The sequence below is a fragment of the Ammospiza nelsoni genome, chromosome 1 (genome assembly GCF_027579445.1).
Source record: "Ammospiza nelsoni isolate bAmmNel1 chromosome 1, bAmmNel1.pri, whole genome shotgun sequence".
NCBI classification, from domain to species: domain Eukaryota; kingdom Metazoa; phylum Chordata; class Aves; order Passeriformes; family Passerellidae; genus Ammospiza; species Ammospiza nelsoni.
This window is the reverse complement of record NC_080633.1, coordinates 92,079,378-92,095,143: the sequence shown is the minus strand read 5'-3', so window position 1 is coordinate 92,095,143 and position 15,766 is coordinate 92,079,378. Positions and strand designations below refer to the sequence as shown.

Below are 15,766 nucleotides of genomic sequence, written 5' to 3'. Positions count from 1 at the left end.
TGAAAGCAGGTATTAAGCAAAGGTTCTCAGACACAGCTTGGTCCCTTGTCTTCTTTTGGGAAAACAGAACTATGTCTGACCTTTTAGCTGTTTATCAAGTGGCAATCAGAGCTGAAAAGGAACAGGTTTGCCTTTTTTAATCTCTTTTGTAATGCCTTCAAACAGACCTTGACCAAAACATACCTAGTACTGCTCCTAGTATGAGTGGAGACATGGAAGAGAAAACAATGGGGAGTCAAGTCCATAGAGAATTTGGATTTAGATGAAATATTGACAGTTTAACTCAAATTTCTTTTCCTCCCTCTTAAATGGCTAGGGAATTTATTGTATTGGTATGTTTTAGTTGGTCTTCCTTTTTAACTGATGTAGTTTATTTTACTGAAGTTGGCTGTTGAACCATTACATGTTTAGCCTTTCTTAATAGCCAGTGGGCAGTGACAAAAGCCTTTAAAAGACAATTCATCCCACCTATCCTGGGAAACATTTAGGGTCAGAAAAATTAGTGTTCTGAAACGTGTCCCTCTCTTCCTCACTCTCTGCCCCCCAAGAGGGGGTGAAGACAATTAAGTTCAGCTAAAAATATACATTTGACAAACTAAAAGCTATGTGAAAGCATCTTGACAGAAATGTCTCCCTCTGTTCTTCTAAGCCAAAAAGGTTCCTTGGAAAAAAAAAAACCCTCAAAATATCTTATCTTTCAAGTGGAAATAGCGCTCATTTTACCTAGGATAGGTAAGCAGCCCAATGTCTTCCATATTGTATGAACTATCTTCATAATGAAAGTAAGGTTGCATTGGATTCAGATTTGTCAACCTCTGGTAATATTAGTCAATCTGGTACAGCAATGCCAGAAGTAAAAGAGGAAAAGGATATTATTAAAAGTGGTAATACTGATAATCCACTCACAGAATCAAAATAAATAACTTCCTATTCATGATCACATTGCTAATGTCATCACATCACTTCTCCTTGCTCCTGTACATCTTTCATTTGTACCTTGCACTACTGCAGATCAGTATTTTAGTTTGGTAACCTTTTTTTGGACAAGTAGTTATTAGAAAAAGATAGGAGTAGAGATACAGCAAACAGTTGAGCTCTTCCTTGGATACTTCTCGGAGTAATTTTTCCTGCATTACTCTGCCCTTTTCCTGGACAAAAGGGGAGTTGTATAACAGCAGCTGTCACTGGCAGCAGGTATTATTCATCCCTTACTCCTGCCAGGCAGCCAGGAGGAAGGCAAGCGCAAGAAAGCCCATAAGATAACCTAAGTGACCTAGACCAGCGTGATGAGCTCTGCAAAACACAGCAGTGCTGGTGCTGCTGCAGGGGGAGAGGGCTGAATGCAGGGCACCTGGAACTGCCTCCCACACCCATCACAGCGCTGCCCTGTCCTTGGCAAAACCACTGCTGGAATACAGCTCTGAAGCAGAACTCTCCACCAGAATGTTAGCTTTCAGAACAAAACACCGAGGTCCAATTATTTTTCATTTCTGCCAGTTATTAGCAGCTTGTCCTAAAAGAGATTTTCCCTGAGAAATGCCACTGGTATATCACTAACAGCACTTCTGAAAGGCTTGCTGCTCTCCCCTTCCACATGCAGGAAGCCCAGCTTTCCCAGCCCTCATTCCCACCCACTAGAACTCCTTAAATTCAGTACATTCACTCCTCGGGAATCACCAGATGCACTGAAGGAGTCTTGACTCAGATCTTGCAAATCCAACAAATTCTCTGTCTGACAAAAGAAAGTAATGAGCTAGTGAGGCTCCTCACAATCAAAAATGTCATTTTCCTTTCAGAGGAAAGTTCTCATTTTTTTTCTCTTTTCATTTTCCTTCTAGCAAACAGTAAATCAGCCTTTGGAGAAATACATGGTAGCTAATAAAATCCATTTATGCAAGTGCTCCTGAATCCTTGCTGAAGCCAAGCTCTCACACAGCAGCATCTGTGAGTCATATTTTCTACCATCTGTGATTGGATAGGTGAATCTGTCTCATTCTGGCAGATCTGCACACTGTTATAAATGCCACTGCCACCAGTCTGGACTATATATCTGGATATGAAGCGATCTATCCTCAAAATAAATTCACTCAGAACAAAAGCTCGTGGGCCATTTTCTTCTCAGCAACATCACTGTATGGGCAAATCAAAATTATTCTGAAAACTCACGACCATGAAGACAGATCATAGTCCTTACTCTCCACAGACTTGCCATCTGATCACAGGAGATATAAAATCTGCCTAAAACTCTGGGATAAAGTTTCTGTTTGTGGAAACTCCTGAGGATTTTCTAGAAGTATCACAGGCTGTACCACCTGCCACAGTAACTTCAACTGTTCATTTGGTTATTATTGCATAAACCTTTTGTTGGGCTTTTTTCATTTGCTTTCTAAAGCATATCCATTGTGTCCTGGATGACCCTATCATCCACCAGTTTGTGGGATCACCCGGAAATTTGGCAATCAACAGTAATGGAACATTAGGTTTGTTTTTTATAGTTATGGCTAGGGAAAACTTTCTGTTATTTCTTATCTTACTGGAAACCAATTCTGAAAATGTTTATGACACAGACCTGAAAGCTGTACTCCATTCTAAACCATGAAGAAAAAGGCTTACATATGAAGACTTACATCTCCAGGATGCAACATTAGTTTTGCACTCTCTGATTTCCACAAACAGCTTTCCAGCATGACTGAAGAGTTAATTTATTCCTGTCTTTTCTTCAAAGTTAGTTTCCTTATTACCAGATCACATCCATTTGTCAGAATAAAATATCTTCAAATTTAAAGCTATATTAGCTAAATTTTGCAGTTAGTTTGTTTGTTGGGTTTTTAATTGAATTCATAGAAACATAGGAAGGCTGGAAGTGCTTTTGCATTTATTAATAGGTTTTGATATAAATATATATTTTTTTTCTTTTCCATTTAAAATGTAGGATCTTTTTTCTTAAGGAGGAAATTCTGGTTTCTCTTGTGTAGATCAACCCTGTCTAGTCTAGCTGACAGAGTAGTCCTTGCCTTCTGGCACTAGCTGGATAAACACTTAATGGTATTAATTAACTTTTTTTTTTCAGTTGTCTCTTCCCCAGACTCCTGGGATGGAATCTGTAGTGAGAAACTCTCTTTAAAGGACCCCTCTGTGAAGCTTCCTAGACCTTATTCAATTAAGTGAATATCGCTGACATTAATTACAAAAGTTCTCAGAAATCTGAAACCAAATAATCTTCTCCCTGATAGATACAGAAATCCTGCTGATCAGAGTCCCCACTCTGAACTGGAGGGGAAAGAAAATAAAATAGAGTTTGTAGAGAAAAAAATTGTAAAGTCTGTGAGCTTGCAAAAGGGACCATAAAACCACTCATGAACTTGCCTTCAGGATACTCTCTCCACTGCAAAAACAAACCTTTCATTTCTCTCAGCGCAGTTCAGGGACACCTTGGGCTTGCTCCCCTACATTAAGTGGGTTGGTACAAGTGGGATGGTGCCAGGAGGCTGGGGATGCAAAGTCAGTGGTGGGTGGGTGAACTTTACCCCACGTGGGCTGAGGGAGATTCTATCTTAGAGTTATTAAAGCCATTAATATTGTAGTGAACTATACTGTAATACATTCTTAATTTCTATAGTGTAATGGAATGAGAAAAAAGGACTATTGAAAACACATTATGCATTGTTCCCACTAACTCCACAATGCTTTTTTCAACAGCTATTATGAGTACTTCCTATAATAGATTGTATGATTAGTATTGGCAATGCCTCAAGCTGCAATTACATTCGTTTTAATGAGTGAATGCTAACTTTTTAAAAAACGTGTTACAGTATTAAGGATTTTGACCAGTAAGTCAATGGGAGTAAAAAGCTAAGTTTTATTCTCTTAGAGGTATTTTGACTGATTTGATAGAAGACTTGTATATCTACTTATAAATTAAAAAAAAAAAAAAAAAAAAAAAACCAAAACCGAAAACTCAATATTTCTCTTTCCAGAATGGATCTGCTGCAACAGCTGTAGTCTAAGAACTTGGTGACTACCTTTCAGGACAATGGAGCATGTGGTACTCCTGACAATAATGGACATTGGATATGATCAAAAAGCTTGGCTTTGAGAATTAAATAGCTACAGTCACTAGCCTGCTAAAGCACATATTGGTAAAATGTCTCTTCTTTGGTGACTCCTGTTTAGGATAATTGCATCATTGGGCAGAGTCACTCTCCCATTAATGCTATTGCAAATGTGGATGTCTTGACTCTATGCCCCGCTGCCAGGAGAAGAAATCAATTGGAAGATACCTTTGCTCTTTTCCAACTCATATAAAAAAAAAAAAAGTAGGAAAACCCAGTGGAGATGCTCCCTAGGGGAAGCAGAAAATAGAAACTTTTCAGAAGTTAGAGACGGAGAGAGATTAAGTGATGGGTTAAAAAAAGTGATAAAAATCCTCGTTTTTGAAAGCCTGACCCTCAGTTATGACTACAATGCACTAGAGAGTTGGAGAGGTGATTCTTTCACTAACATTGGTAATCCAACCATAACAAGCACACAATTTGTTTTTCAATATAAATCTATATTGGAATGACTATTTTTCACAAAACTATTTTGAAAGGACAAAAATAAGAAACATGTTAGTCTGAAAATGGTGCTAAGAAATCCAACTTGACAGCATTAGAATTAACCATTCTTGCTGGTGTTCTGGAGAACTCTTAGAAAAAACCCGCAACATTGTGTTAACTTCTGCTCACAACCATAAGTAAAGCAAGATGTGCTGCCTTGAGAAACCTGCATATCCCACCAACACAGCAGGTCAAATTCACCTTTGAGAGAAATGCACTCGTTGAGCTCAAGAACACATGGAATAAATGTAAAGGACTTTCTATGAGAGGTGTGAATTCCCATTTTTGGAGTTGAAAGGAACCCAAACCTTCAGGAAAAAAAAAAGTGCATGAAAGATTTGAATGTTCAGGAAGAAATATTCTGATTTTGTTTGACATTACAATAAAGTACCTAGACTTTAATATTTTCCTTAATGAAAAATTCTTTGGAAAAGCATACTTCATCATTACCAAATAGTTGGGAACATCAATGCACTTGATTACATTTACAATCCAATTTCAAGCTATTCAGGAATAAATTGCCTCATACTGTATAGCAACATGTTCTTTATTTCTCTGTCATCCAATAGTCTCATAATACATAGAAATTATGGTTGTAGCACCATTTATGAGCACTTACATTTCACATAGAGTTTTCGTTGGTTTTGTCACTACTGAGGTTTACCCTTATCAAGCTGTACCATGCAGAAATTTCCATACATAAATTACTTCAAAAGCAGATTTTTCTTCTAAATGTACAGTTCATTAGCTCAGCTTCTTTCTGTGATATGAGCTTGAGATTTAGCTTCACATTCCATATTTATATGAATGTAAATTTTAGAAATATGATTCCTGTTGTTCCTTGATTGGCATTTTGGCTGATCAGCTCCTATGAAAACCACAATGCTTATTTTACATCTAAGTTTGGATTCGAAGATTACACTGACTATTTTTAAAGCTTTGGACTTAAAATTTATAGTTGTAGCTATTTGGGGAAAAAAAATCAAAATAATTTAGTTTCCACTTATATCACTTTAGGAAATACTGTATCTGTTTATTAATAAACCATAAGCCATACTGAATAATTTACACTGCCCTGTAAATATCAGAGATTACTTGGTCCAGTGTTAAATATTCATAATAAAAAAAAATCCTAAACATAAGCAAATTTCAAACTGTCTTCTTTCTTACTCTCAAAGACTGAACAATAACACTGAACATTTCTTTAGGTATCCATATGCTGGTTCATTTTCAGCAGATGGTCCCTAATAGATTGTTGTACTGTTGGTATGGTTACCCAAAGCAAATTTTTGGATCTTGACACATCTCCTCTCCAGACTTATGATCTCTCATATATATTTAGTAGAATACAAGTGTATCCTAGGGGAAATCCATCATATAACTTCTTGTTATGCACACAAAAAGCTCTAGCACGATTTAAAAAAAAAATCCTGGAAAAAATATAAACATTTACAGTCTGAAAACTGACCTGGAAAAATATTTTATAACAGAATTTTCAGAAAGAACGGATTAGATAACACAAACTACATTTATGCTAATTCAGAACTACATCTACATAGGATTTAAGTGAATAAATGAGATGTGGCCTATGAGGTTCTGACCTAAACCCTATGTCAACATAATCTGGAGAATTTTGCTTCATCTATTTTTAAAAGATTAAGATAATGGGCGACTTTTTTTAAACCTCTTCAGAACTTCAGTGAGGAAAAACATAGATTGTAATAAATTCTGAATTCCGTAAGTGGCTTGAAAAACTTATGGGAAAGTTTACAGCCAGAGATGACATTCATTCTGTAAACTTCCTCACAGAGGTTTCCAAGTGAGGGATTGGGATAGCACTCAACAAACACAAGCTGAGAAGAGAAGGCAGCAGCACATAAACCCATAACTGTGTAGCCTCCAGCTGCTTTCTCCCCTCTATTTCCCCCTTCCCCAGGGATGCTGTGCAACCACAGGAGCTGGCAGCATCCCTGCAGCTGGCACCGTGCAGGGTAGGAGCACACAGCCACTGCTGCCTACCCCGACCTGGGAGATGAGGACCCTGATCCCCAGAAAGAGCCTGGATCATTTCTTACCACTCCCACTTTTCTATACACCTATTTTTGAACCATTAAATTTACAAGATATTCAGGTGGGGTGGCCAGATTTGTTAAGAAAAACGGAGTGTGAAGGCAACAAGCTAAAATGTCTGAGAATTCCTGCACTGCTTCATTCAGGTAATAGATTTGCTTCTCAGAAACAAAGAAACAGAAGAATAATTTCTGAAAAAAATATGTTCTGAGAGATTTCTTCAGCATAACAAATAATTCTGGAAAGTCGTTATTTTTCTTCATTTGGCACTTAACTGTCTTATATATCAGACCACCTTTCTCAAAACTCCTACTGCCTTTTTCATTATGCATATTTTCTGGTTTAAAGAAAAGAATGAAAAGATAGTAACATAAAACTCTCTCTTTTACTGCACAGTCCTATTGCATGCCCAGAGCAGACTCACTACGTTTGCTCCATGACAGTGGCATTCTGTAGGAAGCCAAGGCTTCACTGGTGTCCTAATAATCCACATAGAGGAAGGAATGTACATTGTAGAGACCTTAGCAAGCTGTAGTTTTTCAATTATTGACTTTTCAGCCACAACATTAAACTTTTAGTGTTTTCATGAGCCCATTCTTCATAAAGAAAATGGAAAGAGGATTCAATTATAGAGAGAGCTGCATGCATCAGCAAGAGGGGCCTTTACATCTTTGCACACCTCATCAGCTTGAGCTAAAGGAGTCACTAGAAGCTATCAGGATCTGTACAACTGCATAACAGGAAGACAAGGCACATATTTTGCCAGTAGGTTTTACAGATACACATTAATAGAAAGAAGAACAGTAAAATTAAAAAATCCCGTGTTCAGATTTTATGCTCTGCCCACACTTCTTGTGAAATCATTTTGGTCAGTCCTAATTTCAAGTTTTTTCTTGTCTCTTTCTCCATTCTCATTCCTGCTTTGCTTTCCTAGACTACATCCCTACTTTTCAGGTGTCCCATTCTGCCTCTAAATTTCAATCTTAATCTAATTTTAAACCAGGCCTAGTTCTTCAATTACAGTTTGCCATTTAAATACCATACTCAGGCTCTGCATTCCATCATGCTCAGCTTCCTTAATCACTTTTTACAGACCTTCCTGCCTTTGCTGGCTTTGAAATTTAGTTTCCAAAGGAATTTTAATCCAAATTCAGTCTCCCTCTTCAATATCTTTCCCAGTATATAATCCCAAGATTTTCCTATTTTTTTTTTTCTTCTGGACAGGCTTCTGTCTTGAAGTAATTGGCAGGAAATCTGATTTCTCCTCTTCAGTCTCTTTCCTACTCCCAGTCTCTTGGCCCTGAAGTTCCCTTGCACTGCCAGCCTCCCTTCCCCATCCTACTGTCAAAAACATAATATGTGCAATCTCCTTCCCACCTTTGCAAGGCATGAAGACCTCAGCTCTCTTCAGTACTCTTACAAGGACCTAGCAGGCCAAATGGATGACAATAAATTTGCCAGATGGCAGCCTGACAGGCATAGCTGAGTCAGGTTAGACTGATAAGTCATTTTTGTCTGTTGTGATTATTTGTAGCTTTCTTTCCCTTTGATATTACCAACACAGAGAAAAGCTTATGTGAAGGAGTAGAATAATGTTGGTAAAACTATAGCAGCACAAGCCTAAAGAAGAGGCTGCTCTACACCCCTTTTCTCATTATATTCTGTATTTATCTTGTAACAACTTTGTCAACATAAAGACATATGCCACCAGAAATCTACAGCAGTAGTAATAACTGAGTACAATGATAATATTTTCAGTGAAAATTGAAGATAAAACATTCCTTCTCTGATGCCACAATTGAAGAATTAAGTCCAAATAGGCAAAGCCAGAGTGTACTCTGTTATGGGTAAGACAAGCTTATCGTGGCAGCATCAACTGAGATGTATTGTACATTCAAATATAACAAATGCAACAAGGCAACACTGTGACCTTGATCATCTTCATGCTTTAGTGCAGCCATCTACAAATGGCTAAATGCTTGTCTTTGTAGGAGCAGAATTTATAACATTTATGGAGGCTTTAAATATTACTACATAGAATTTCTGACTATTCTGGGTTTTATTTGGCATTCAGCAGTTGTGCAGGAGCAGTCACTGTGCAGGAGTGCTTCAACACCCCCAAAACCCCAAGGCAGTGCAGATCCTGCCAAAACAGACAGCTTCTCATCGTTCTAAATTTTCGTTCTCTAAATGGTTCAGCCAGCTAAAGCTTCCCCAGGACACCACATGCTCTCCTGCCACTGATATTCTCCTCTCTCTCCTCTTATCCACTGCCAGCCCTCCTGCTGCCAAGGAAAGCAATAAACCAGTCCCCACCTCTCTCAGAGCAGAAGACATTCTGCAGCCCAAAACAACAGAAAGGAGATGTATGAAAACCAGAGCTGCACCTCAATTATAACTGTTACAGTTATTTTTAATACTAATTCTATTTCACTTTCCATTATCTCCGCTAACCTCTTCAAAACTCAAAAATAATTTATTTCCCCCTACTGATTTTGTCATTTCCATTCGACAAAAAATTGATCCCCTTGCACCTCTCTGTTTCCAGCTAAAACTAATGCATTTTTAATTTGCTTCCTTTGAGCCCTAGCAAGATCAAAGATGGTGACAGAGCTCTGGGAATTTTGCAAATTTTAACCTTAGTGGTTTGATAAAAGAATGAGTATATTCTGAATTTTATTGTTTATTAATTTCCAGTAACAGAAGAGTGGATATATAAAAGGGTGAAAATAAAATAGACTTTTGAAAGCTTTATAAACAGCAGTTAATGAGAACCTACAACTAATTCAAGACACTCTAACTCATTAAGTTTCACTTTCCACTGCAGTAATATGGAGTGTATTATTATTATTATTATTATTTAAATTTCTATATATTCCTCACACTGAGACAGATATCCACTAATCCCTTCAAAAAGCCACATTGTACACCAAAGTATACAATAAATGTACAGAAGCTGTTTATCTAATGAAGATAAACAGATTTACTCATCATATTCTCTCCTTTACTTAACACCCACTTTCTAGAAATGAATTAACCAGTGTTTTCAACAGCCACACAGGGATTCTTTCACTCTCTGAAGAAATATTACTGTTGGCAAATATTTTCCTGAAGAAAATATTGAGGATGACAGGCAAAGGTTCTATGCCTAAAGATCATACAGATTTTACTGTCATACTTTTTACAGGTAGTAACTGAAGTGATCACAAAGGAATAAGATCCACACTACTTAAACAATTTTGGAACTTTGTACTTCTCTGAATGCAATGCCAGTCTGCTCTGTCATGCCACCACTAATTTAGAAACATTAATGTGCTTCTTTCATGTGGCACTACCTTTGTGTATTTGTCAGTTTAGATATGGTTTGCAAAAATTTCTACTTTCTGTGCATCCATAGAAAGAAAATACTTCGGCTGTAAACTACATCTGCAGAAAATGGAAATGTCATTCTTGCAAGACATAAGTAAAGAATGCCATGTTTTTCAGTCGACTCCTAAAAACACTTTTATCTATCCTGGCAAATCAGAGACAGAAAATATATGACTAGTAAACACTTATCTGGATAGCTGATTTGTTTTACATAAAGAAAACTGTCACACTTCATGATTCATACTTATGATTTGGAGTGAGATATCTAAATAAAGAATTCTTTAAAGTTTACAGAACAACATGTGTTATTGACTTAATTCCAGAATACTGAGGAAGGTAGCCTAACAGCCTTGATGTTTCCAGTATCACTCAGAGCAAAGCAGCTCATTGGTCATCATCCAGATGTCTGAAAGTTTATCTCCCTTATACTGGTCAGTATCTTTTTAACTGATCTTAAATGATTTTAACATCCAGCTATGCACAATCAATTGCATTTTGCGGTTGGTGATGAGCCCCTTGAAGAACAGAGGCAATAAAGAATTTGAGGATTATGTTTAATTAACAGACAGTGAAATTTATTATTGAGTAGCAACTTGCAGATCTAAAATGCAATGTTTACAAAAAAGAAAGCAAAAGCTCAGTGACAGTCCATTGCAGTACCTGCTCACTCCTATCTGAAATAGTATGTGTTGGAGGAATTATAAAATTCTGAGGATAATAAAGGTCATGAAGTAAATGCTTTTATTTGTTAGACTGTAGCGTCTTGTGTAACTTCACTAACTTAAAAAGACTTGTACCAATAGGTAAAAAATATTCGCAATGTAAAATTTCATTTCTCAGGAAGGTAAAATCCTGGCTTATCTTTGTTAAAAAAACTTTAATATAGGAAGTGTGAGATCCGAGAAAAAAATGAAGAAAAAAAAATGTATAAAAGAGTCCGGTAGTATAAACTCATATGTTAGAGTGAGCTCTTTGCACACATGCAAAGAGGGAGGTTTCCATTTCAGTCCACCCAGAGCATCCTGGTTTTGGTATAGAAATTTTTTATAATTTTAGTTAGTTTTAAGATATTTTGTATTTATTCATCTTTTTTTTTTTTTTTAAAGAATAATAATGAAGTGGAGCAAACCTGACATGGCCAAATAGGAGGGGCAAGTACTTATTGGATGTGTTGTGGTGCCAGAGTAATAGATCCAGTTCCAGACAAGCATGTAATTCCTTAATAACCTCAGATATAAATCTTAGAAACTGAGTTAACTCTCTCCCTGTCTAACTAAAGTCCATTCCTTCTAAGGGAATGATGTATCCTATTGTGACAGACTCCCTACAAATTGCAATTGTGGAAAAATAACGTGGCACGAACAAAATAAAAATTAACAACACAGATCTTTTACGACCACACATAACAACAAAAAAAAAAGAGTAATCTGAAAAGTTTTTGGAATATTCTTCTACTTAATTTGGTTATATATAACTCTTTATTGGTTATTAGAATAAAACTGTTCAGGAGCACATAGGAACTGCATTTGGCACTTCTGCTCATTCTATAAAAATATTAATTTTGTTTTTCTGTTTCATGAACATTTCTCTTAATGTCTTTACCAGCAAAATGTTTTCTACTCAGTGTTTTTCCAATTTATTAATAAAATAATCTGATAAAAAGTACTTCATGTATGAAAAGAAGCTTAATGGGAAAAATATCATGAAGAGCTGCACTACTCCTAAACTGAGCCTAATGCTTTACAGAAGATGTGCTGTACCAAAAATGACAGAGACAACTATTGTGGTTCAATTCTGACCAATCTTAGAGTAAACTTATGCAATTTGAACATTAATTAGAAATGGGAAACTATAAGCAGCACTTTCTCTTGCTTTCTCCTACCAATCCATGAGAAATCCTCAGGTAATGCCCATGTCTTAGACAGATATAATCAGAAAACATTAATAAGCAAATCTACCAGAAGGAGACATCTGGATGCTGAAGCAACATACTAAGAGGGAGCAGAGATCCAAATTCACATTTACATTTTACAGCCAACTCCACTGTAGACCTTTTATTATAAAGACTGGAGGGTTGATGCTTGACTCCAACTCTGAGAGACTAAAAAAGAAACCAAAAAGCCTTAATATCAAATTATTCAGGATATTTGGATGTGACACATGAACAGTCAGCACTGCTATGGCCATCCAGGAAAGGCATGAAAACAATTAGAAAATTGTATTAGCAGGGCAACAAAAAAGAGTCTATTTCTCTCACCTTTTTCTTCATTTTTACATTTTTGAATATTGCATGGACTCTCCACGTTTTTGCAAACATTGCTCCAAATGCAGTTGTGTATCCCACTGTAAGAATCCATGTTCGGACCTAAAAACGTATATACATTAAAAAAAAGAAAAAGTTACTTAGATAACTTAGAAAAGGTACTTAGATAACTTTAGACAACATTTTTATCAAGACCCTGAGGAAAAAATCTGAAGAACTTGAAAAAACTTGATATTTAGTAATTTCTCATTCATTGCTTACTTGCTTTTTTACTCATCCATCCATTCCCTCCATAAATGAAACAAATCTAGATGCTGAATTAACTATCTCTTTCATATATAAACCCATAAATCTCTTAAAATATTCTGCTTTTTTACTTTTATTGTGTTCTTTGGAGATAGAGGAAAAAATCAGTGGAGAAACTCAAGAGACAGACTATAAAAAGCACTCAGGGAGCTAATATTAATAGCAACATTTTGAACAGAAATGATCAGAGAAATAGAGATGTAATTCAGACCAAATAAGAAAAGATTGTACTATATGAGATACGCATCACTCAATGAAAAACCCAAGCATTCTGGAAAGATAAGAGCAACAGATTTTAAATTATCCTATGAGAGAAAATGGCAAAACAGGAACATAGTTTTGATTGGCAAGCCTCAGGAACAATGCCCAAGTCAATGACAATACCTGGAAATGTGGCCTAAGAAAAAGGAGGCGGTGAGCTTGCACAGAGCAATGGTGTAAGGTTTTGGGCCGTTTGTTCCTTTTTCTTTTAAATAGAAAACTTCAAATTGACCAAGAACTACAGAACACAGATTAAAATAGTTTTTTATGCAATTCCTCCCCTGCCCATAGCAACTTGTACATAGGCCCTCACTTTTGGACTTGCTTTGAGCCAGGACAGTGATATTCAGAGTTGCAGAAAGCTCTGCACTGCCCTCTCTAATTCCTAGGAAGTTTCTGTTTCCAGGTTTGGCTGTTCGAAAGCTTTTTTTTTCCTGAACAGGTTATTTTCTTCCCTAAGATGGATCAGAGACTGCAAAGCATAGCAGGTAGAAGACCATGAAAGAGGCACAGCACGGAGCTGGAAGCCAATAGTTGAATCTGAGAGCCTGAGAAATCACAAGGAGGAGGAACAATCTCATGCTCCTTTAAGAGACTCCACACACAACCCATAAAAAGGGAGTACCAACCCATAAAACTGCACAAAATTGAACAAAGAAGTAAAAAACCAAAGTACTCTACCTTGCAGATGAAAAAAACTGGGAGAGAGACAATGGCTAAACACAGGGAAAGGAAAGCTACAAAGAAAGTTACAGAAAAAGGGAAAGCCAACCTTCTTTTGGCCATGTTGACTATGCATGCTTGGCCAGCAGGGATGTTTTGTGATAAAAAAAAAATCTGATTTAGAGAAACTAGGATGTTCTAAGAAAGCATTTGGGAAATATTATTTAGAGAACCTAAAGGCAATGTTTTTCATTAGAAACCAGCCTAGTTTCACATCTAACTTCTGGAGAGTTTGTGATTTCTAATTTGTAGTTTCAGGATATGCATATTGATGAGAAACTAGACATTCTAGTAAGATTCAAAGCTTGACATCTAAGATAATCCTGATGAATAGCCTAAATGTTTCATATCTAAAAACATGCTATTTTTTGCCTTTTCAAACTTCTCCAGAATTTAAGTTTTTGTATTCAAAATGTGATCTTTCTACATAAAATTTTCTGCCGAAAACAAATTCTGACTTTTAATAGTGTTTAGAGACTAGGTGTGAAGGCAGAGAAAAGAAAAAAAAATATACTCATTCAAAAACTATTGATAAAGCAATAGAATTACTGCAGTTAATAAATAAATAAGACACCCATGGTCCAAAATAATGAATTAGTAAGAGAAAAGTGGTTCTTCACTATGAGAGTTGTGAGGCACTAGAACGGGTTGCCCAAAGTTGTGGATGCTCTGTCTCTGGAAATGTTTAAGGCCAGGTTAGATTTGGCTTTGAGCAGCCTGGTTTAATGGGCGGCATCCTTGCCCACGGCCATGGAATTGGAACTGGATGATATTTAATGTACCTTCTGACCCAAGCCATTCTAGGGTTCTATAAAAAGTACACACAGCACCATGAGTCTTAACATTAGAAAATGTTGTGATTGTGCGTAGAAGACTTTGGATATTTATATGTATACATTAATGACTTAGTGGCATCTAATGTTGTGGTTTATCTGTTGCATTGTTGATAATGACCTTGAATGTAGAGTTGACTTATTCCTGGGTAATCTTGCTATTCATAAAACAATTGTGATTAGATTCAACAGGAGTTTTGCCACTTTGTGACATTCTTGATATTGAAAATGAAATCCCTAAACAAACAACAAAAAAAAAAAAAATAGAAAAAAAAATAGATATTTAGGCCAGCAAAGCATTATTTTTAACTTCATTATTTTTCAAGTCTTTGCTGATTAGCCACTATCCTGCATCATAGTTCAGTAAAACCAGTTAGATCAACTCTGATGGATTTAAAAAATACATTTCATATCATTGTGCTCATACTAGCCAGTTACATTTTTTTTGACTTTACATCAATAACCATACTTAGCATTCATCCTTTTGCTGCTATTAATAAGTATTCAGCTCTTTTGTGTAGAGCTTAGTGGTATATTTGGCAAACAGATACATGGTATTTTCATGTCTCTAATAGGACCCTGTTTTGTTCTCACTGAAACAATAATTGTCTCTTGGGAATACTAATAAATTCAATTATGCTCATAATATGTTTCTAACTCAATATTCAGAAAAATGTTATTTCTAGCATGTTTGATTAAAAAAAACTTTATGTATCCCTGATTAGGATTGTGCATATTAGAATAACATTACTGTCTGTATGGGAAACGTGTTAGTTTAAATATACCAGGACTTTGTCAAAATGAGATCATTGTTGCTAAGAAGGAGATGGTAAGTTTCAGATGAAAATTAATTTTTAATTTTGAAGAAAATGACCTCAAATTTGTCTGCTATAATTCATTAATGCAGCTGGCAAAATGAAAAATTTAGAAAACAGCAGAAGTCTTTGAAATTCTTATATCTGCTAATTTATATTCTTAAATGTGTTATACCTCCATATCCTACTCATTTGAAAGAAAGTGATAAAAATATCAGTAATTGAAGAGCATGACCATGATGTTGTACAATTGATCAGCAATTCTCCCATGTTGGAAGTTTCTAACGTTGTGTTTGCCCAGAAGCTGAAGAAAACCACCCTTCCCCCAGAACCCACCAAACAATCAGGAAAATCTCTCTTCAGTAGACAAGAACCTGCATTCAAATGTCTGCTCCTAAATAGACACAAAACCTGAAAAAATTCTTTCTTTTTTCTTAAATGGTTAGTTCATTACATAATTCTTGATGCCTTCAATTATTTCAGGGTATACATTCAATTACCCACTTATATGTCTTGGTTCCCTTTTTT

General features: G+C 36.1%; 1 protein-coding gene across 1 annotated transcript in view; it reads right to left on the bottom strand.

Moving 5' to 3' along the window:
* The window catches only part of GABBR2 (gamma-aminobutyric acid type B receptor subunit 2), a 456,178-nt gene that overhangs the window by 132,366 nt on the left and 308,046 nt on the right, over window positions 1-15,766 (bottom strand). The window contains exon 12 of the mRNA XM_059487462.1: window positions 12,295-12,402. Within this exon, the coding sequence (XP_059343445.1) occupies window positions 12,295-12,402 (108 nt within the window). The remainder of the gene's footprint in view (window positions 1-12,294; window positions 12,403-15,766) is intronic.